This window comes from Portunus trituberculatus, chromosome 41, assembly GCF_017591435.1.
Source record: "Portunus trituberculatus isolate SZX2019 chromosome 41, ASM1759143v1, whole genome shotgun sequence".
Classification (NCBI taxonomy): domain Eukaryota; kingdom Metazoa; phylum Arthropoda; class Malacostraca; order Decapoda; family Portunidae; genus Portunus; species Portunus trituberculatus.
The window spans coordinates 8632923-8654972 of NC_059295.1; the positions used below are offsets into that span (position 1 = coordinate 8632923).

A 22050-nucleotide genomic window follows, 5' to 3' on the forward strand; every position below is an offset into this window, starting at 1 on the left:
CCAGGAGAATGACCCCAACCCAAACCGAAGTAATGGCGTGACTAATGCTATAGAAAATGACATGAAAGTGTATAAAGAACTATTTGAGGCAAAGAAAAGGATGGCAAAACAGACAGTCATCTCATCTTTCTTCAAACCACTCACCGCCCAAGCAACCCCATCCACATCCCAAGCAACCCCATCTACCGATCAAGCAACTCCATCCACCTCCCAAGCTACCCCATCCACCTCAAAAGCAATCCCATCTACTTCCATAGGAGTCATCTCGTCGTACTTCAAAGTTCGTCCTGCTACCTCGAAAAAAACTCCACCCACTTCCAAAACAACTCCATCCACCTCCAAAACAACTCCACCCACATCCAATCTATCCTTCACATCCACCGTAACCTTGAGTGACGATGAGGAGAGCCTGGATGACCCACCCCACTGGAAAACGTATTCTATTGGTTTAAGGAAACTGGCTGAAGATACTATGGAAAAGGATTTCTTGGGTTTCCGGGATGAACGAGGTAATATGAGAAGACTTATTAATGTAGAAAGAGAATTAAGATATATGAAGGAGGTGATGTCCTGTCTCATGGACAAACAAGACCGACTGATAACGGAGAACACAGCCCTGAAATTAAAGAGTAGCTGAATGTGTGAAGGTCAGTGGAATAAACCAGGAATTGAAAGAGGAGATTCTGGAAATAAGGAAGCAAAATGACGCTCTAAAAACCACATGCCAGAATTATGAAAGCTCTTTAAAGAGCTTGCACGATAAAGTGCAGGATGGGATTACAGACAGGGCTGAAGGTGGTCTGGGTGATAACAAATTGAAAGAACTAAGAAATGAATGGAAACAGGAGCAAGAAGAAAAAGTCAAATTTTCAGAAGTGGTAAGGAGACAAATTCAGGAGAACACAAAAGTTGCTGTAATAGAAGTTATCAAGGAAAAGGAAAATATGGTGCGGGATGTAGTGGACAAGAAAAAAAAGCTTCGTGATTTATGGGATGAGGGAAAAGAAAAACCCAAATAAATTCACAAGAGAACGTGAAGAAAGGGAAATGGCCAAAACTGTTATCAAACGAGTACAAGACAGCACACAAGAATTTGACCAGGAGGTGGAGGAAGTGATTAGGCTGGGAAGGTACAGTGAAGGGGGTAAGAGACCAATGAAGGTGAAAATGAGATCTCAAGTGGCTGTAGAGGAAATTATGGCTAGAAAAGGGAAGCTGGCCGATGATGTTGATCACAAGGAAATATGGATAAAAAGAGATATGAACTTAGAGGAAAGGGAAAAGGAGAAAGTGCTAAGAAGTGAAGCTAAGGAGGAAAACGAGAAAAGGACAGAGACAAAGAAGAAATTCTACTGGAGGGTTCTGGATATGAGACTAAAGAAGTGGTACCTAAGGAAAAAGAGGAGGTCGTGGAGGAGGCAATAAATTAAGAGTGACTTATACTAACATAGATGGGTTGTTATCAAGCATATTGGAAGTTCGGGATTATTTGAAAGAGAAAAAGCCGGATGTAATGTGCATCGTTGAAACAAAACTGAAAAAAGAGATCCATGTCAACTTTAAAGAGGAGGGATATAATACCTGGAGGAGGGACAGGAAGGATAAAGGGGGAGGAGGAGTGCTAATAATGGTTCGTGAAAATATATGTGTGGAGGATGTGCAATATGGTGAGGACAAGGTGTAATTAATGGGAGTAACAATCAGAACAGAAGATTTGAAGAAAAGAAAATTATAATTATATATGTTCCGCCAAAGACTAATACATAGGGATCAGAAGAGCATAAAGATATGCAAAGAGAGGTGATAAAGTGCCTAGATAAACATGATAAGAAGAGACAGAAGGATACTCTTAGTTGGAGACTTCAACTGGAAGGAGATGGAAGTAATCGATAATGCTGAGCAGTGAAGTGAGAAAGTGTTACAGTTGACTATGGTTAATACAGTGGACCAGTGGGTGGAGGAGTGAACAAGGTACAGGGGGGAAGAAGAACTATCGTTGCTTGACCTAATTTTCAGAAAGAAACTAGAGTCCCCTCCAATCATACAATACCTTAGTCCAATGGGAAAAAGTGATCGTGTGACATTGGAGGTGCAAATGCAGGAGGAAGATGAGATAAGTTACAGAGAGGACTATAAAGGAGAGATTAAATTATGCAAGAGCGGATTTTGAAAAATTAAGGAGTCATTTTGCTGATATTGAGTGGAGTAATATTATGTGCAGGAAGACTGTACAGGAGAAATATGATATATTCTTACAGAAATACAATGAAGAAGTAAAAAAGTTTGTTCCTGTTTATAGAGTTCAGGAAAAAATACATACTTGGTACAGTGCTAGATGTATAGAAGCAAAAAAAGGCAAAGGATAAAGTGTGGAAGAAAATATAGCCATAAAAAGCCTAAACGTCTATCGACGTGCCCCGTGCCTTGCGTGATGAACGTCTATCGATGTGTCCCAAGTTTTGCGAGTTAAGTTGTTATTTTGAGCAATATAGTTAATTTATATCATGCATACTATAAACATTGTATTTATCTTATATTAAATCTATATTTGGTTGGTATTTAAAGCTTTTTTTTTTTTTTTTTTTTTTTGGGTGGGGGTAAATTCATATCACAAGAACAAGTTAATTGTATTTCCATTAATTTCTATGGGAAAAATTTATTTGATGTACAATTTTTTTGACATACAACGATCATCACGGAACGGATTAAAATCGTATGTCTAAGTACCACTGTACTTGAATAAAGTGTGTCCTATATGTTGTCAAATATGGTACCTCATTGTGGATGATTAGGAGCTAAGGTGGATGGGTAGGTTGGGAAAATATGTGTAGAACTATTTATGAATAAAAGTACAGTAAGCCCCTGCATTTGGCGAATGTCAGCTTGGCGAAATTAACTTATGGCGGTAGGGTGGCCACGGACCACTGAGTGCACACTTGTTGATTTGAATTCAAACTTGGTGGCCGCATGGCAAACCACGCGGCTCCCTGGCGACATCAGATCTCTCTCTAAACCTATCAGAATGTAGTGTGAGAGTCCCCTTCAGCCATTTTGTTTGTGCTACCCTCTGTTCTGCTAGCGTGGGAACGAATTCTGGCAATTCACTGCCAACATGGCCTCTACCAGCGCAACAGGTGGTACTGGTGGGGGTAAGGACAATGGTGGTGGCGGCAAGGATGAAAGTGGGCGAGGGGAAACGGTTGGAAAAATGGGAGTTATAGCCTTTATATCATGTCTTATTTGTTTTATTTATTGTTTATCGGTCTGTTTTGTATTCTAATAAGTGAATGCAAAAGATTTTATTTAAGTTCAAAAGATGGTATTTTAGAGGTCAAAAGAGGTACTTTGGCAATGACCAAAGACTGATTGAGGCATTTTTTAGGCAATTTATATGGTATAAAGAACTCATGCTTTGCGAAATTCGCATTTGGCGGTAGTTTTGCTAGACTAACTAATTTGCCAAGTGTGGAGGCTTACTGTGTATAAAGAAATGCGACTATCGTGTGGTCGTAACTCATGAGTTTTTGAATGGCGGGTGCATGATAATAGTAATTCCGTGTGCAATATAGATATATGTGTAGCTTTTTAAGTATGTGTGATAGCATATAGTGCCTATATACAAAAGAAGAAAAAAGATCGATCTCCTAAATTTTAGACCAGTGTCACTGACTAGATCTGCAAAATTGTATTCAAGGGCTTGATGGTATAGATACAGTCATCTCTCGATTCATGTGACAGTTGCGTTTCTGGAGACATTGCATTATTGAAAATCACGTTATTCAAACATAATTTTTCCATAATAAACAATGGTGATAGGGCAGGAGGGGGGTTATGTTCCTTGCCACTGGGAAAGTCTGCCTATTTTGGGGATTTTGTTACTTGAACCGTAAAAAATAACTTTAAAGAATATCATTACATTGCTGCATCATGGAAACAATATAAATTCATGTTCTCAATTTATTAGCTGTAATAGTATGGAACATGCTTTCCCTCAGTCCTATTGCATGGACAGTTACAGACGTCTTCTCCCTTAGCATAGTGATCTAACACTTCCAACTTCTTTTCGGTGGGTAGTCTTCCTTGATTTCTTGGAATTACTTTCCTGTGAGGGATACTGGGATGCCATAGCATAGGACACAAGGTGAAAATGCAGAGAAATTATCCACTCATAGTATGGGTTAACTCCAGACTGAGGAGTGAGGACTGAGGAAGAACAGCTGAGCATCTCATGGAGTGCCATGGAGTTAAGGCATGATTGTTTATAAATACAAAGATATGATATCCATTATAGCAGGCAATAGGGCGGCAGAAACACTAATATTGTGGTGAAAGCAACACCTAAGGTAAGTGGGTGACAAGAAGAAAAAGAAGCGGCTACCACTGATTAGGTGCCGCTTCTTCTTCTTGTGACCCCCTCTAGCTTGTGTGCTGCTTTCACCACAATATTTGTTTCTGCCACTCTTTTGCCTGCTATGAGGGATGTGATATCTTTGTATTCATGTACGATCATGCCATGAGTATCACCATGACTCTGTGTCAGTAAGTAATACTCGTAATTCAGAGACACTCAGCTGTTCCTTTTGCAGTCCTCACTTCTCTGTCTGCAGCTAACCTGCACTATGAGTGGATCTTTTTCTACATTTTCACCTTGTGTCCTATGCTATGGTGTCCAACCTTGGCATAGTAAGGCTTGTAAAAACTTTACAGAAATGTTGTTTTTAAACATAAATGTATAAATTATATGAAATAGTAGCAGCTCTTCAGGAGGTGGTTTTATTGATAACCTGCTAGCAACCTCATTACCATGGTAATGATATCTTCCTAAGTGTTTGTGGATACCGTTTCTTGGCTGAAGGTTGCTCCACTCAGTGTTAATTTTTTTTTGGGGGGGATTCTGGCCCAGTCTGCTTCTCATCACGTGGGTGCACGTGATGTCATTGAGTTGAGTTAACCCGCATTAAGTTGAATAAATCGCATTATTTAATCGCATCTCCTGAAATATCAAGTCATGTTATGGGGTGTGGTGAAATTGGATTTTTGGGAAGTTTTTAAAAATTTCACTTCTGAATATAATAATTTTCTCATTTGGTTCTTGAGACCATAATTTATTGCTCTATGATGTTTAATTGCAAAAATTAAATGTTATTTCTCCCAGGAAGCCATTTTTAATCCCGTACTCTTGTGTCATCACCTGAGTCACAAGGAAAAATAATGATGTATCACTCAATGTTTGTTTCAATGTAAAAGATTTTATATGAATATTTTTCTCTATAAATTTCATCCTCTGACATTCTTACCATCAGCAGAGAGAGTGGGCCCTGGCACATTCCCTTGCTGCCTCAGTGTTTGGTGAGACATGGAGGGGAGAGGTAGTCACGTCATTGCTCTGCTTTTTCAGTAATAACGTCCTTAGAGGCATGAATTGATGAGATTTAGAATCAGAAACATCAATAAGAAGGAATAAAGCAGCCAAGACAATCAGAAATAAACACAGCTGTCCCTGATCGCTGTGATAAGCTACATCTAACATACATGTCATCTTCACTACAGCCACCATGACTCCCGCCTCACCTCGCCTGACAACACCCTACCACTACCACACACTGGCTCAGTGGCTTGTCTGACTTCACAAATGTATTAAGATGCCCAAACACTTGTTTCATGGCTATTTTTTTTTTTTATCACAAATAGTCTATTATCATCATACAACTAAAAAGAAAAGGTTGACAACACTATTACAAAAGATTATTTTGACACAGGTATGAAGTTGAACCAGACAAGTAAGAAATAACTTCACAGTGTCTCTGTCTCACCTCAACACACTAAACAAGATTTAGAGATGTCCAGACCAGTTGTAATGTAGCAAATTGCCATGACATTGCTGATGGTGCCTTGTGACACCCTGACTTATGAGTTGAATATTTTCTAGAGGAGTGGGGATATGATGCATTGTCATCCTGTCATGCTCCAGGATGTCACCATTGTATACACAATCATGTGTGAAAATTTCATGTCAATCAGATGAACAAATAGCAAAAAAAGGATGAAATGAGAACAAATCTTTAGGGGTGAATATCTTTAAAAGTTATTTATTTAATTTTTTTTCTTTTCCTCTCTCCATTTCAAAGTTTCTCGTTATAAACTCTGATCCACTTTGTTTAGTATCATTTTAAAGTACAACTCAAATGCATTTTTTTTATTTAAATTTTTAGTGTCAATAGAAAACAAGATAGTGAAAAAAAAAAAAAAAACATGAAAAAAATAGAAATCTTTCATCCGAAAAAAAGTAAAGAAAACTATTTCCAATTAAAGTTGTGTATATGTACAAAATTTCTATGGTAATTTTTTTAAAGCAATTAAATGAAAAATAAAGTCTGAAAATTTTAAACAAAGAAAGTGCATTGTTGTATCTCCAATATTGTTTACCCAAATTTGATGAAATTTATAGAATGACCTACATGCTATAGTTTTCAAGCCAATTGGACTTACCATAAGCGAAGTATGACCTGAGTTAGGTTAATTTGCCGTGCCCCTTAAATCAAAACTTCGTTATTAAAACTCGCGTTAATTGAAAGTTGACCGTACACTAAAAAAATTATTTTAGAAATATCCTTTAGATAATCCATTTACACAAAAAAATTATTTTATAAATATCTTTCAGAGAATGGATTACACTGTTCTGAAGCCATACCTGCCTCCCAAATTTGAGTATGTTATATCTGTACAGTTATCAGAAATTCAGTGTAAACTGTACCAGTACTATCTGGATAACCTGGCCCGAGGAGGCCCAAAGAGACAAGGCTCAGGACTCTTTGTGGACTTTGGGGCTTTATCAAGGATATGGACTCACCCAAAGGTGCTAGAGCTGGCTATGAGAAGAATAGAGGTAAGTTTTAACAAATTTTATCTACTTTTTATACTATACTCTGCCAAGTCTGTCATTCCCTAAGTTCATTCACATTTTAGGAGATTATAAGATTGATGACTGAATGATTACATGACAAATTGTTAGTAATAAATGTTCTACATCAGGAACCTAGAATGAAATTACATTTGAATTTTCTACAGTATGATGATGATGATGAAGAACTTGATGACTTCATCTGTGATGACTCCACTACATCAGAATCTTCAGATGATGAGAGATCCAGTAAGAAAAAAAAGTCAAAGAAGAATAATGAAGAATCAGAAGAAGAGGAAGTTGTTGAAGAAGACGAAAAGCCAGGTAATATGAATGCCATATCTCTTGGCCATTGTTGCTAGGAAAAATAATAAAATTCTGTTTTTGAAGATTGTGGACAAAAGAATAGGTTCTAGATCACTGTTTAGGTAAAATGAGCTCTCAGATTGAATGGAGAGTAGTTATGGAGACACTAACCCTTAAAGTGCAGGTGACGACAGTTGTCGACAGCTGGTGCTTGGGCTTAAGCTGTGTATGTTGACAATAGTTGACTTTTTTTTTTTTTTTTTTTTTTTTTTTTTTTTTTTGGTGTGGGGGACACAATGATTTTATTTGTTTGTCCTCAAGCAGAGTAAACATGTTGTTTTCTTTCATACAATACTTACCCACACTCCCTTGACTTACCACTAGTAGGTCTATGACTTGTGCTCTCTTTGAGAAAATGTCTTCCAAATATCCCAGAAGGGCTTGAAGATTGGTGAAAATGAAGTAGAATTAGCACTATCACTGGTAGTGGCAGCAATAACATACTAAGTGATTGCAGTGGCGGTAATAGATTTGATATTGCTAGTGAAAACTGATGCTGCTGATTTTCCAGAACATATTTTATGAGGGGAAAGGGAAAGATCCTTTCATAAGTAAAGGCCAGTTGTATGGTAAGGGTCAGCAAAGAAAAGAGTGGCACAAGGTTCATCATCTCTAACTATCAATAGTGCAAATCTAGCACAATGTACCACATCCCTCTTCATCTCTTGGTTTCTACACCAAAATTTGTCCTTCTCTGAATCATCATGAGACCCAAAACCAACTACAGCACAAAGGGTAAAGAGTATGAAAGGAAAAAAGCATGCAGTATATGGTCACAAGGGAAAACTGACATGTTGCATCTCTCTCTCTCTCTCTCTCTCTCTCTCTCTCTCTCTCTCTCTCTCTCTCTCTCTCTCTCTCTCTCTCTCTCTCTCTCTCTCTCTCTCTCTCTCTCTCTCTCTCTCTCTCTCTCTCTCTCTCTCTCTCTCTTGAATTTGGAATTTAGAATTTGGTGAACACTTACACTTGTGTGGTCAGAGATGGTCTGAGAGGTGTGTTCAGCTTTGTAGAGGGTTGTAGTGGCTGTAATGTCCTCCTTTGACAAGATAATAAGTGTAATATGTAAATTCCTTCCCTTGTGTCAGTTGTGAGCAAGTAAGTGACAGCGTCCTGCTTAAGGGAGTGCATTTGGTGGGATGTTTGGGCAAAATATAGTATTTTGCAAAACATTCATATGCTATCTAGAAATAATCCCTGAGCAATGTTTTCCTTGTAGCACAAGTTTTAAATGTTTGGCATGGGTTTAAATGGACAGAGTGAAAAGTTCACTGGAGGTGAGTATGGCAAGTTGGGGCCTTCTGCTTGCATAGAAGAAAGGTGAATTTTCTCTCAAATTTTGCTTCACTTTTATCTTACTGCAGTTTGTTGGTCTAGGAGGGATGAGAGAGTGAGCCAGTGAGGCAGTGAGCAGCAACAGCATCAGTCAACCTTGTTCTTTTAGAATGGGTGGATACATGTTTACATTATACCGTTTCTATATCCTGGTGTTAATTTACCTTATTTACTTCATGTGGTGTATAGGTTGCATTGTGGTGTAGCCAAGTTCAACCTTGTACACATAACAAATGAGACGGAGGGGCTTTGTAAGGTTGCCACAAATGTGACAAAAGAAAAGACATTGTTAGAGTAAAGATTGCAAAGAGGAACATAGAATGTAAAGAAAAGAGTAAGAAAATAAAAAGATGAAGGGTATACAGGAAGAAGAGAGAAAATAAAAAGTGGAGGGGATAGTGTATAAAACCAGAGGTGCTGTGCTTTGTACATAGCCTAACAACATAAGAATGGCAAGGAGTGTTTAATCAGGGAAGAGAAGGCACCCACTCACTGTTGGCTAAAGTAAACCTCTTTCAAATTATTTTGACACTGAGTACCAACAGCATTGATGTTTGATATAAACAGACTGGTGGAGGTGCAAAAGTAGAATTTTGTAATGGTGCTGTCTGTGCACCTAATGATAGTCTTTCTTGAAAATACAGTGCTAATAATTGAAGTATTTTAATCTCTGTTGTCGACCTTATCTTTTTATGATAAAGACTAAGATATATGGAAATCATTCTGATTGGTGTGAAAATAAGGCAGTAACATTCATTTATATTTGTAAATTGATTGTACAAATAGATAGGGCCCTATGATAAGAAAGATACTGTTGATAGGATAAAGGAGATAGTATTACGAGGAAAAATTGACAAAAAGCACAATTTTATGTATTTGACAAGCATAATAAAAGAAATGCCATCATGCCTTTCTGTATTGGAAACTTTCAGAATACTTTCCATAAGACTGTCTGTAGGCATATCAAAAGACTGTTCACACCCAAAAAGTGAAAGTGATTGGTCATGTAGTAATAGTGCTGCATAATTTCAGTGTCTCTACATGTATATGCACATTGTATATGCATAAGTATACATATAGATTTGCATAAATTGTTCTTGCTTGTACAAAATGTAGGCAACATAGATGCCTAATTACATGTCAACTTTGATCATATTACCCCAGATACTTTAGGTAGATGACCTCAGGTGTCATGTATTTCCTTAAACATTGTGTCACACTGATTGAGTTCCATATATGTAATAATATGATTTAATCTTTTAATGCACCTACAACCAGTGAGCTGAAGCTCAGGAAAGTGTCAGCAACACTGTCGATGGAAATGAAGCATCAGGGAACCATAACATTTCCAAGGATGAAGACCACAAAGGGCAAAGAAGACATTATTATGTAAAATCTTGTTTATTAGTTTTGTTTTTATTTCTTTCAGAACCTGTTGCTGGATTGACTGAGAGTGGCAAAGTGAAGATTGACTGGTGGAAAAAAGTTCTTGAAGATAATGTTGGAGAGGATTTTGAGGAGGAAGAATATCTGGACAAGCTAGAGCATGGTGGGAAGATTATCCTTTTGCTGGACATCCTTAGAGAGTGCTGCTCTATTGGGGATAAAGTGTGAGTGCTTATTGTCTTGTAATGTCTAAAATTTTTCTCATAATGCAACTGACAATTTTTTTTGCAGTATACATTATAGTAAACTCTCTGTATGTTAACCCCTTTGCCACAAGGCCGTTTTTGCTATCACCCCCTTACCCACCTCTGTAGTACAAGCCTTCCTGCAGACCCCCCAACCATTACACATCCACCCACTCAACTTGCCTTTAACACAGTTTTTTGGACATTTTGAAAGTATTTTTACCTTAACACATACTAAACACTTTAATAAAGGTTATATTAGGTTTAATTTGGTTTGGATTGCTTGGGTTATGTTAGGTTAGATTGCGTTAAGTTTAGGTAAGATTTATGTGTAGAAAAAATAATAGCTAACATAATTTTTCTTACCATAACCTTCATTGATATGTCTAGTATGTGTTGAGCAAAAAAATATTATCAAAATGTACATAAAAGTGGTAATAAAGAAAGTTGAATGGGTGGATGTGTAGCAGTTGGGGGGCCTGCAGGAGGACTTGTATTGTGTGGGGGGTGTAGCAAATCACACCATTCACTTTTTTTCCTGTAGTGGAAATATACACTTGTGCCCTCTCATTCATTCATTTACATAGGCTATCTACCATTTCACTGTCAAGTATATACGTGAAGGCTTTACATGGGCGCCTAAAAGGAGGCAGAGACATGGCCGACAGGTTGGCAGGGTCTAGGTTGTCATCACTGGCACTGAACATAGGGACCAGGTATGGCTGAACATCACTGAACAGATTAGACATGAGGCTCACCCATGGTCCATCAAGGGCTCAGTTTCATTCATAAAATCATCCTCACTCTCATATTCACAGTTACTTTCACCACTATCATCACTCGTATCATCGCCAGGAAGGTACTCAAAGTCAAAGTCAGAAGGCTTGGTTTCACCTATGGCAGTAAAAAAAAAAAAAAAAGAAAAAAATGCACACTACAAGCCAATTATGAAGTTCTCACAGGCAGTGTTGATTAGGTCAGTGTATAAATCAAACTGAGGAAGACTCCTGTCCTGCCAGGACACTGGCTAAGAGGCTGTGACATAGGCCTAAAGCAACATACTAATTAGCTACTAGAGTAGTGGAAGGGGCTTCCCCCAGTGTGTCTGTACACCCATACAAAGCCTCAGACAGCACCCCAAGCCATGATACAAACATTTCATTTTACTATTGAGATCCCATTGCCAATCTTGTACATGTGTAAGAGCTTGTATGTGTGCACGAGAAACCAATTCTCATACAGAGGTGCAATCATGTATTGAAGGGGTTAATCTAATAGAAGGAAACCACTGACAATAAAGGCAAAAATGAGAATAAGATGGTGATCAGATTCACCCTCATAGACTGAACTTCATTTAGTATATGAGAAGAATCTTCAGTTTGGAGGAGGTAGTAGACACCTACCAAAACGATAATTTACTCCCAGCGAGGTCTAATAGCACTAGTTCGGGGTGCTGTGAACCTTCCATTAAAGCTAGTTGTGATCTCGCTGAACATTTCCCTTTGTGTCTCACAACTCAAGGAGGCAGTCACAGCCTGCCCTCTAAAGACAACTCTCCTACTTTTCATAAAACTACATGCACTTACCACATATACACCCTTCACTTATAATTAAAAATTTAAATAATGGCGACTCCAAAGCCAGCCTCAGAGTCCCCTTCTGGGGAGGGGACCAGAAATGTCCCAAGATCGGACTGCCCTCTCATTAGCGACCCAAAATGTCGTGACACCCTTAACTTTTTCTACATTAACTTCTGCAACATTTGTGGTCTTAGATCTAATTTTCAAGGTGGAACACCACCTCTTCTCTACTAAACCTCATCTTCTTTTCCTCACCGAAACACAGCTGTCTGAGGCAACTGACAATAGCCCCTTCTCTGTTCCCTCCTACTTTCTCTATTCTCATTTTTGTTCTAAAGCTGGATGTTGCGTCTATGTTTGCAACAACTTAACTTGCTCTCGTGTTCACGCTCTCGAATCTTTCGGGTTTTTCACCATCTGGCTTACACTCAACAGTCACTCAAACTAAATTTATCTGTGCTGTCTATCTCTCCCATTACTCCTCTGACTATAGTAAATTCTTTGACTATTTAACTTACAAAGTGGAGCACATTCTGTCCCTCTATCCTTTTGCAGAGATCTCCATTCTTGGAGATTTCAATGTTCACCACCAGCTTTGGCTTTTCTCTTCCTTCACTGACCACCCTGGTGAAATAGCCTTCAACTTTGTTATCCTCCATGACCTAGAGCAACTGGTGTATCACCTTACTTGCATTCCTGACTGTTTTGGAGATACACCCAACATTCTTGATCTCTTCCTTACCTTTAATCCTGCTTATGTTGTCACCCTATTTTCTCTGATGGGGACCTCCGATCACAACTGCACTCTTTCTAGTTTCTTCATGTATTTCTTCATATGTGGTGACCATATCACCACTACATATTTCAATAAAGATCTAATTAAGGTGGTTAATATTTTCTTTATCATATTCTCATCCAACTAGTTGAATGAGAATCCAATACTTTGGAGTGTACTGTAAGGTTTCCCAAATATTCTGTTAATGTACTTTTCTGGTGATAAGTTGTTCTGTATTATCACTCCTAAGTCCCTTTCTTCACTGACTTCAGTCATTATCTTCCCAGCTCTTACTCCATATATGGGCTATATTTGCTTTTGCCTATTCTTATTACATGACTTTTGTTAATGTTGAACTCCATCTGCCATTTTACACTCCAATTATATATCCTGTTCAGATCCTCTTGCATCATGTTACAATCTTTCATGTTTCTTATTCTCCTCATAATCTTTGTGTTATCTGTGAACATACTCATGTAACTTTTTACTCCCACTGGTATGTCATTTATGTAGATCAGAAACATGATGGGACCAAGCACAGAAACTTGGGGGATTCCACTGGTTACTCTCCTCCACTCCGACTTCACTCCCTTCACTACTGTTCTCATTTCCCTGCCTGTCAGGTAGTTTCTCATCCAGTCTGCCAGGGTTTCCCTTATCCTCCCAATACTTCTCAGCTTCCACATTAGCCTGTTGTGTGGAACCTTATCAAATGCTTTTTTTCAAATCAAGTTACACACAGTTGACCCAGCTCTCTCACTCCTGTAAAATATTAACCACTCTTGAGTAGAAACATAATATATTTGATATACATGATTTTCCTTTTTTGAAGCCAAACTGGTTCTTTCTTAAGATTCCTTCACTTTCTAGAAATTCACACCACATGGCTTTTATCACTTCTTCACATATCTTACATATAATACTAGTCAGTGAAACAGGTCTATAATTCAGTGGTTTCATTTGACATCCACTCTTGTATATTGGTACTACCTCTGCCCTCTTACACTCCATTGGCACTTGTCTCGTTGTAGTCGATGTTTTCATAATATCCAAGATTGGTCCAGCAACTGCTCTTGACATTCTTTTAACATTCTACCGGACCCTCCATCCGGACTCATTGACTTGTTGACGTCCATGCCATTTTCAACTTTATCAATGTCACTCTTTAAGACTATCACATCCTGCATTTGTTTCACTTCAGGTAGTATGCTCCCATTGAATTCTGTTTTGTTTCTGAAGCAATCATTCAGCTTTGCAACAATATCAGAGACATCTTCATATACGTCATTCCCAACTTTCACTTTTTCAACTATTTCTTTCTTCTGGAGTTTACTGTTGATAGATTTGTAAAACATTTTTGGATCCCTTTCACAATTTTCCACTATTTTTTGTTCATATTCTTTTTTATGCTTTTCGTCTCACTTCAACATACTGTATCTATTTCTTGCAGTTCTATATGCTTCTCTCTCCACTTCTTCATTATTTCTCTTATACTTTCTCCATGCTTTTTCTTTCACTTTTTGCCTTCTCGCAATTTTTATTGAACCACTGGTTTCTCCTTAGAGTCTTCTTGGTGTACTTTGGCACTAAGTTCTCCACGGCCTTATTGTACACATATTTCCATTAATTTGTAGTATTTTGATTGAATGCTTACTTCTTGGTAGATTGCAGATAAGTCCACGTCGCCAAAGTACCTCCTCAAATCATTACATCTCGCTCTGGCATAGTTTAAGTGTTCCTCCTTGTATCCATCCTCATTTTTCACTCTCAAGCCCACATCCAAACAAAACTTCAACAATTCATGGTCGCTCTTTCCCAAAGGGCACTCATGTTCTATCCCTTGTCCTACCTGTACTCTTTTTGTAAATATCAAATCCAGTCTCGACGGGTATCTCCCTGCCGACCTCTTGTTGGGTGCCTCACCCAATGAGTCAACAGATTTTCCAGCAACTGCTCACCCCATTCCCCACCATTCCCCACTTTGTATTCTTCCCACATGACTTCTTTGCAGTTGAAATTGCCAGCTATAACAACTCTGTGTTTTATTGCAACTTCGATCTTCATTCTCTCTATTGTGCTTCTCACCATGTCATCATACTGTTCATTTGGCCATGCACTTGTTTTTGGTGGTACATACACAGTTACAATGTTGATATCTTGTCTTCCGTCAGTCACCACAAGGCCCACCACTTCTTCACCATCCCTGCCAAGGTTCACGTTCTTCACTGTCAAGTTCTTTCTTGTCAGCACAATTGTACCACCTTCACTCTTCTTCATTCTATCTTTTCACCACAATCTATAATTTATTATAGATTAGTATACAATATTCTCATGTCTTTCCTTTCCTTTGGTTGTTCCTTTAACAGAGTATATATTCCCTCCCGTTGAACCACCTCTTCCACACCCTCTCATTTTTCACTTCCTCTAAAAAAACTTATCATCCTTCGATCTTGCCTCATTCTTCTTCCTCACCTCCGTCACCAATTTCCTGATCTTAGCCCTTTCCTCCTCTGTCATGTTTCTTCTTACATAAATCATCTTCGTCTCCTGGGCATCCTTCAATTTCCATGCATTGCTAAGTAGTCCCTCTGCAGTCACTTGAGATTTCAATGTTATCTTTATAGTTTATAGCTCTTGTCTTGCCTTCTTTGTATTTTCCCAGCCACATATAATCCTCAACTTCATTAAACACATCATCCTCCTCCAAGATCTTGTTTAGCAAATTCCTGATCCTCTCCTCTTCTTTCTTTCCTGCCAGTTTCTGATATTATCCTCCCTTAATCCGCTCACGATGACACTCCCCTTTCTTTTGACAATATTCATCACCATGGTCTCTTTCTGTTGTATGACTTTCACAATCTGACATTGGGCCAGCTCACTCCTTTCTTTCTCTTGTTGTTTAATTATTTCTCTGAAGTTGGTTTGCACCTCATTATTCTTCTTTGTCTCCTCAAACCTTGAATCAATCAGAGAAATGCAGGCTTGCTTCCCCCATTTTTCACCCTCGCAGAACTTTTTTTCCATTTCTGTAATTCTCTTTCGTAATTCCTCACACTGCTTCCCTAAGATTGCATACTTACTTTCCAGATCCATCTTTTCCTTCAACAAACTGCAATTTCCTTGGTTAGGTTGTACACTTCTTTGCGGAATATGTCATCTTTTAAGACATGATCTGACTTTTCCTCTATGTTTATTATGTTCCCATGTCTTCTATCCAGGGCCTCCTCCACCCTTCTATCCCGATGTTCCGTAATTCGCCTGGTGTATCCATAAATCCATGAAAAGAGCCTCGTTCTGGTGTTCTTTCCCTTTCTATGACTTGCTCCATGTTTGTTTACTTCTATCAGCTGATCACCACTTCGTTGCGGGGCCATCACTCCCTCTCCACAAATTCTCCCAAAACACACTCACTGGACAAGAGACCTCACAGACAATTACCTATGCTTGAGCTTTGCACAAAATCACATAGGTAATTGTTGGGCAGTGCTGAAAACTCGTTGTCTTCAACCTAATCTGTAGAGCGCTGGCAGATACGTCCAGTCAGGTCTATGGTTGGATGTGTGTGTGTGTGTGTGTGTGTGTGTGTGTGTGTGTGTGTGTGTGTGTGTGTGTGTATTTACCTAGTTGTAGTTTTACAGGGCCTGGGCTTTACGCTTGTGTGGCCCTGTCTCCATATCTACACTTATCCAATTTTCTTTAAAACTATGCACACTCGTTGCTGACACCACTTCCTCACTCAAACTGTTCTAAGTCTCAACACATCTTTGTGGGAAACTATATTTTTTAACATCTCTCAGACATCTTCCCTTCCTCAGTTTTTTACTATGCGATCTTGTGCTTCGAATGTCTTATTCTTCTCTCAGGATCAGTTTCTCATTATCCACTTGATCCATTCCGTTAATCAATTTATAAACTTGTATCAGATCCCCTCTCTCCCTTCTCTGTTCCAGTGTTAGTAGATCCATAGCCTTTAGCCCCTAGCCGGCGGCAGTGGACGTTGGCTGTCTCCTAAAATGTGAATCGTCTATATATAGCTTCTGCCGCGTACTGGTGTGCAGCATAAATTTAGTTACACCGCATTTTGTTACGTTTTGACAGCATCTTTATATAGACTCTACCGCAATTTCGCGCCGTGTTTACAAGTTTCTCAAATCAAACTTTAGGCTTTAAAGTGAAATTTCTTTATATGTTTACTAGAATAATGGAGTCACTCACACCCACATTAAAAATGTGTCCAGGACTTGTGACCTGGATGTGGTTTCCCTCCACCCTCCCAATTTTTTTGTTTTTGTTTTTGCTTTTCAGTTATGTGATGGTTTCCTCTCTTACTAACTCATCATCTAAATCATGCGCTAGAATCAGCTGTAAATCCTCATCAGTGATTCTCCTCCTTGTAGGAAGCATGGTTGTGCCTAAAATTCCCAAATATGTCCAAGAAATAATACTATATTGGTGGAATGACAGGCAGACAGGAGCACTCCACCCTGCCTGAAAGCTGGGAACAGAGTGTGGTATGAGTGTGAGAAGTCACGTACACCAAGGCCACTCTTGACTTGCCAGTTATCATTTTTGTGGCTCGGGGGCACTCACACGTGGCCGTCTATATATAGTCGATGCTTAGAAATACAAGGGATAAATTTTGGAGACGAGTCTATATATAGTCACCCCGCAAATTTTTGATACAATCAGGACCGTCTATATATAGTTCCACCGCCGGCTAAGGGTTAGTCTCTCCTCATATGTTATCCCTTCAAATTCTGGAATCATTCTTGTAGCCATTTTTTGAAGTCTCTCCAACTTCCTGATGTGTTTGTTTTTATGGGGGTCCACACAACTGCATATTCCAATCTGGGTCTTATTATAGTACTTATCAATTTCTTCATCATTTCTTTGTCCATGTAGTGAAATGCTAATCCAATATTCCTTAGCAAATTATATGTCTCTCTGAAAATTTTATCAATATGGCTTACCGGTTGATTGTTTTCTTCCATCGTCACTCCCAAGTCCTTTACCTTTTTTACTTTCTCTAGTTCTACTCCATCTCCCATCTTATAGATTCCCACAGGTCGTCTTTCACTCTTTCCCATTTCCATGACATGGCTTTTGTCCACATTGAATTCCATCTTCCACTTTTTACTCCATTTCCAGATCTTATTTAGGTCTTCCTGCAGTATTTCACGAACCTCTTTTTGCTTTATAACTGTGCATAGTTTCACATTGTCCGCAAACAGATTTATGTAGCTGTTCACTCCCTCTGGCATGTCGTTTATATATATGAGAAAAAGTATTGGCGCCAATACTGACCCCTGTGGCACTCCACTTTCTGCTGCTCTCCACTTGGACTTCATATCTTTAACTACTGTCCGTATTTCTCTCCCCCTCAAATGATTTTCCATCCATCTCAATGTGCTTCCTTTTAAGCCACCCTTCTCCTTAAACTTCTACAGTAATCTTGCATGTGGCACTTTATCAAATGCCTTTTTTTAAATCCAAATAAATACAGTCAATCCATCCCTCTCTCTTTTGTACTTTATCAACTATTCTAGAGTAGAAACTTAGTAAATTTGTTACACACGGCCGACCTTTTCTAAAACCAAATTGGCTATTTGATAATAATTTGTTGTCTTCAAGGAACTCGATCCATTGTTTCTTTATTACTCTTTCACACATCTTGCATATTACACTAGTTAGTGATACCGATCTGTAATTTAAAGGTTCTTCCTTCCTTCTGCTCTTATATATGGGAACCACCTCAGCTCTTTTCCATTTTACTGGTACTGTTCCATTTTCTATTGACCATTTTATGATGTTGTATATAGGACTTGCTAGTTCTTCCCTACATTCTTTTACTATTCTGCCTGAGACTTCATACAGTCCCATTGCCTTCTCTTCATCTAATTCCGTCATCAACTCTTTTATTTCAAGCTTGGTTACTTGAATCTCTTTCATATAGACAGTCTCTCTATTACCCTGCGGTTTTTCAAATTTGGATTCCTTAGTAAAGACCTCCTGAAATTTACAATTTAACAGTTCTGCCATACTTTTTGGGTCTTCCACCATCCCGTTTTCTCCTTTAACCTTTCTATTATTTCTTTTTGCCTTATTTTCCCATTTATGAATCTGCAGAACAAATTTGGTTGCTCCTTACATTTTTCGACAATGTCCTTTTCATAGTTCCTTTCTTCTTCCTTCCTCACCTTAGCTTATTCATTTCTCGCTACTTTGAAGTTTTCCTGATTTTCTGGATTGCTATTTCTCCTCCACCTTTTCCATGCTTCAACTCTTTTCTCCTTTGCCGTAGCACACCTTGCGTTTTTTTTTTTTTTTTTTTTTTTTTTTTTTTTTTATTTATATTTATACCATGTGGGCTTTTCATAGAAATTTATGGGCTTAAAGGGGATACTTTTTGGGGTACCTCTATCTCAAAGCCCACCCACTAGGAAACCGTTGCCCCGAGTGAGGAAACCCAACCTACACTCGGACCGTGGACAGGATTCGAACCCGTGCGCTTAAACCAATCTTTCTTTCCTTCTTCTTTAGGTCTATATTTCGGGACATATTCCATGACTCCTGTTTTGTATATTTCCAAAAATAAGTTTTATTTCTCTTGCACCCTCTAAGTTTTCCATCTCCTCCCAGTTAATGTTTTTGAAATAGTTCTTGAGGTTCTCAATATCAGCCTTTCTGTAATTTAATCGGTCTCCTTTGTATGATTCGTCTCTATCTTCCTTTCCCTCTTCTATATCCATTTCTAATATTACATGGTCACTCTTTCCCAATGGGCACTTACCGTATTTTATGGCTTGTAAGACGCTGCATCTTGGAAGACGCACCCTAATATTTGAAAGAAATTTCTAAGAAAAAAAAAGTCATTCTCATACAAGAACACATTCACCATATACCCGACCACTGAACACAAAAACATAAGAAGCAAGGATTCTGCAAGACACTATTTTTTCACCACTCATTACAAATTTGCTGGAGCACTCACCACAAATTTAAAACTATGTAGATAAAAACACCATAGGTAAATACGTTTTAGTGGCGGGAGATGGCATGTATTGGACGTATTATTTACATTACGAAATCACTTGTCCAATCGCTGAAACCGAACGCGTCAGTGCTGCAGTTGGTATTTATTTTATTTTGCAATCGTGCTTCACAGCCTTCATCATTGTGAATATAATTCACAAGTGGAATTTTGACTCTTGCTTGAATGAGTAAGTCGCTTGGATGTTCTATCAATAAAGGTATAAAGTCACCTGACGTGTGTGCGTTCTTGTACATGTACGTACGTACGTGTGTGTTGCTATGAAACAAGGGAGTGGCCCGTTTTCTCCATATACCAAGTAGGCTGCAGGAAGGATCGTGGTATTGGAAATACTTGTAACAGCTAAGTACTGAGTTTACATAATATAAAAGGCTGAATTAAATAGTACTTAAGCTAACATCATAATGGAATGACTCAACATACAAATTCAGGTCGCTATCGGTCAAATGTCCAAGCTCACTTGGGATTGGGTGTTGCCTTACAATACAAAATTCGTCTTGGAAGACGCATTAGTATTTTTTAGGGTATTTTTTAGGAAAAAAAAAAATGCGTCTTGTAAGCCGTAAAATACGGTATATCATCGCTCATTTGTATATCCCCTTGTAAAAACCAGGTCCAATCTCGCCAGCTAATCGTTTCCTCTGAATCTTGTGTTTTCCTTTACTCTTTGGTCCATCATATTATCTATCATTAGATTCAGGAATCTATCTCCCCAGGCTTTTTCCACCATACCACTTTCATAATTTTCCCAGTCCACCTCCTTACAGTTGAAGTCTCCTACTAATATCATTTTTCTCCTTTCTTTAATGACTCATTAGACTCCTTATTGTGTCATCTATCATGTCTTTATATTCTTGATTGGTCCATGAATTTGTTTTGGTGGCACATATGTTCCAATGATTGTTAACTTTTTTTATTAATATGTATCTTAATATACAGTACTTCTGCTTTACCTTCCCCACACTCCACTTGGTTTACCACCATCTTTTTCCTTAACTTCATCATGACTCCTCCTCCTCCTTTACCCACTCTGTCTCTCCTCCATATATTATACCTATTATCCATATCTATTTTTATTGCCTCATTTAATTTTGTTTCAGCCATACATACAATATCCGACTTTTCTTTCTTTATGCAATCTCTTAATTCTAATTTATTTGATAAAACCCCATCTATGTTCGTATACATCATTTTTAATCTCTTGCTTTTATCACCTTTAGTTAAATTTGCTCCATTTTTTTCTCTTCCTTCTCTTTTATATACCATTTTCTTATCCTGTCTCCTAGAATTCTCTCTAAAAAATGTCTTCTTTTCCTCCTCTGTCCTTTCATTTTTTTTTTCCCTTGCCTTTGCCACCAGTTCTTCCTTTCTTCCTCATTTCTATTTATATATATATATATATATATATATATATATATATATATATATATATATATAGAGAGAGAGAGAGAGAGAGAGAGAGAGAGAGAGAGAGAGAGAGAGAGAGAGAGAGAGAGAGAGGATGAAGAAAGGAAGAACTGGTGGCAGAAGCAAGGAAAAAAATAATGAAAGGACAGAGGAGGAAAAGAAGACATTTTTTAGAGAATTATAGGAGACAGGATAAGAAAGCGGTATATAAAAGAGAAGGAAGAGAAAAAAGATAGAACAACAAAACTCAGAGAAACAGAAGGTTGCAAGGATATATATATATATATATATATATATATATATATATATATATATATATATATATATATATATATATATATATATTATTATATTATCCATATCTATTTTTATTGCCTCATTTAATTTTGTTTCAGCCATACATACAATATCCGACTCTTCTTTCTTTATGCAATCTCTTAATTCTAATTTATTTGATAAAACCCCATCTATGTTCGTATACATAATTTTTAATCTCTTGCTTTTATCACCTTTAGTTAAATTTGCTCCATTTTTTTCTCTTCCTTCTCTTTTATATACCATTTTCTTATCCTGTCTCCTAGAATTCTCTAAAAAAAATGTCTTCTTTTCCTCCTCTGTCCTTTCATTTTTTTTTTCCCTTGCCTCTGCCACCAGTTCTTCCTTTCTTCCTCATTTCTATTTATATATATATATATATATATATATATATATATATATATATATATATATAGAGAGAGAGAGAGAGAGAGAGAGAGAGAGAGAGAGAGAGAGAGAGAGAGAGAGAAATGAGGAAGAAAGGAAGAACTGGTGGCAGAAGCAAGGGAAAAAAAAATAATGAAAGGACAGAGGAGGAAAAGAAGACATTTTTAGAGAATTCTAGGAGACAGGATAAGAAAGCGGTATATAAAAGAGAAGGAAGAGAAAAAAATAGAACAACAAAACTCAGAGAAACAGAAGGTTGCAAGGATATATATATATATATATATATATATATATATATATATATA

At 37.8% G+C, this 22050-nt stretch overlaps 1 protein-coding gene across 1 annotated transcript in view; it reads left to right on the forward strand.

The window, feature by feature from the left end:
* LOC123517194 (transcriptional regulator ATRX-like) overlaps positions 1-22050 on the forward strand; it is a 166385-nt gene that overhangs the window by 89938 nt on the left and 54397 nt on the right. Inside the window, 3 exon segments of the mRNA XM_045277199.1 lie at positions 6662-6886; positions 7069-7225; positions 10029-10209. Coding sequence (XP_045133134.1) covers positions 6662-6886; positions 7069-7225; positions 10029-10209 — 563 coding nt within the window.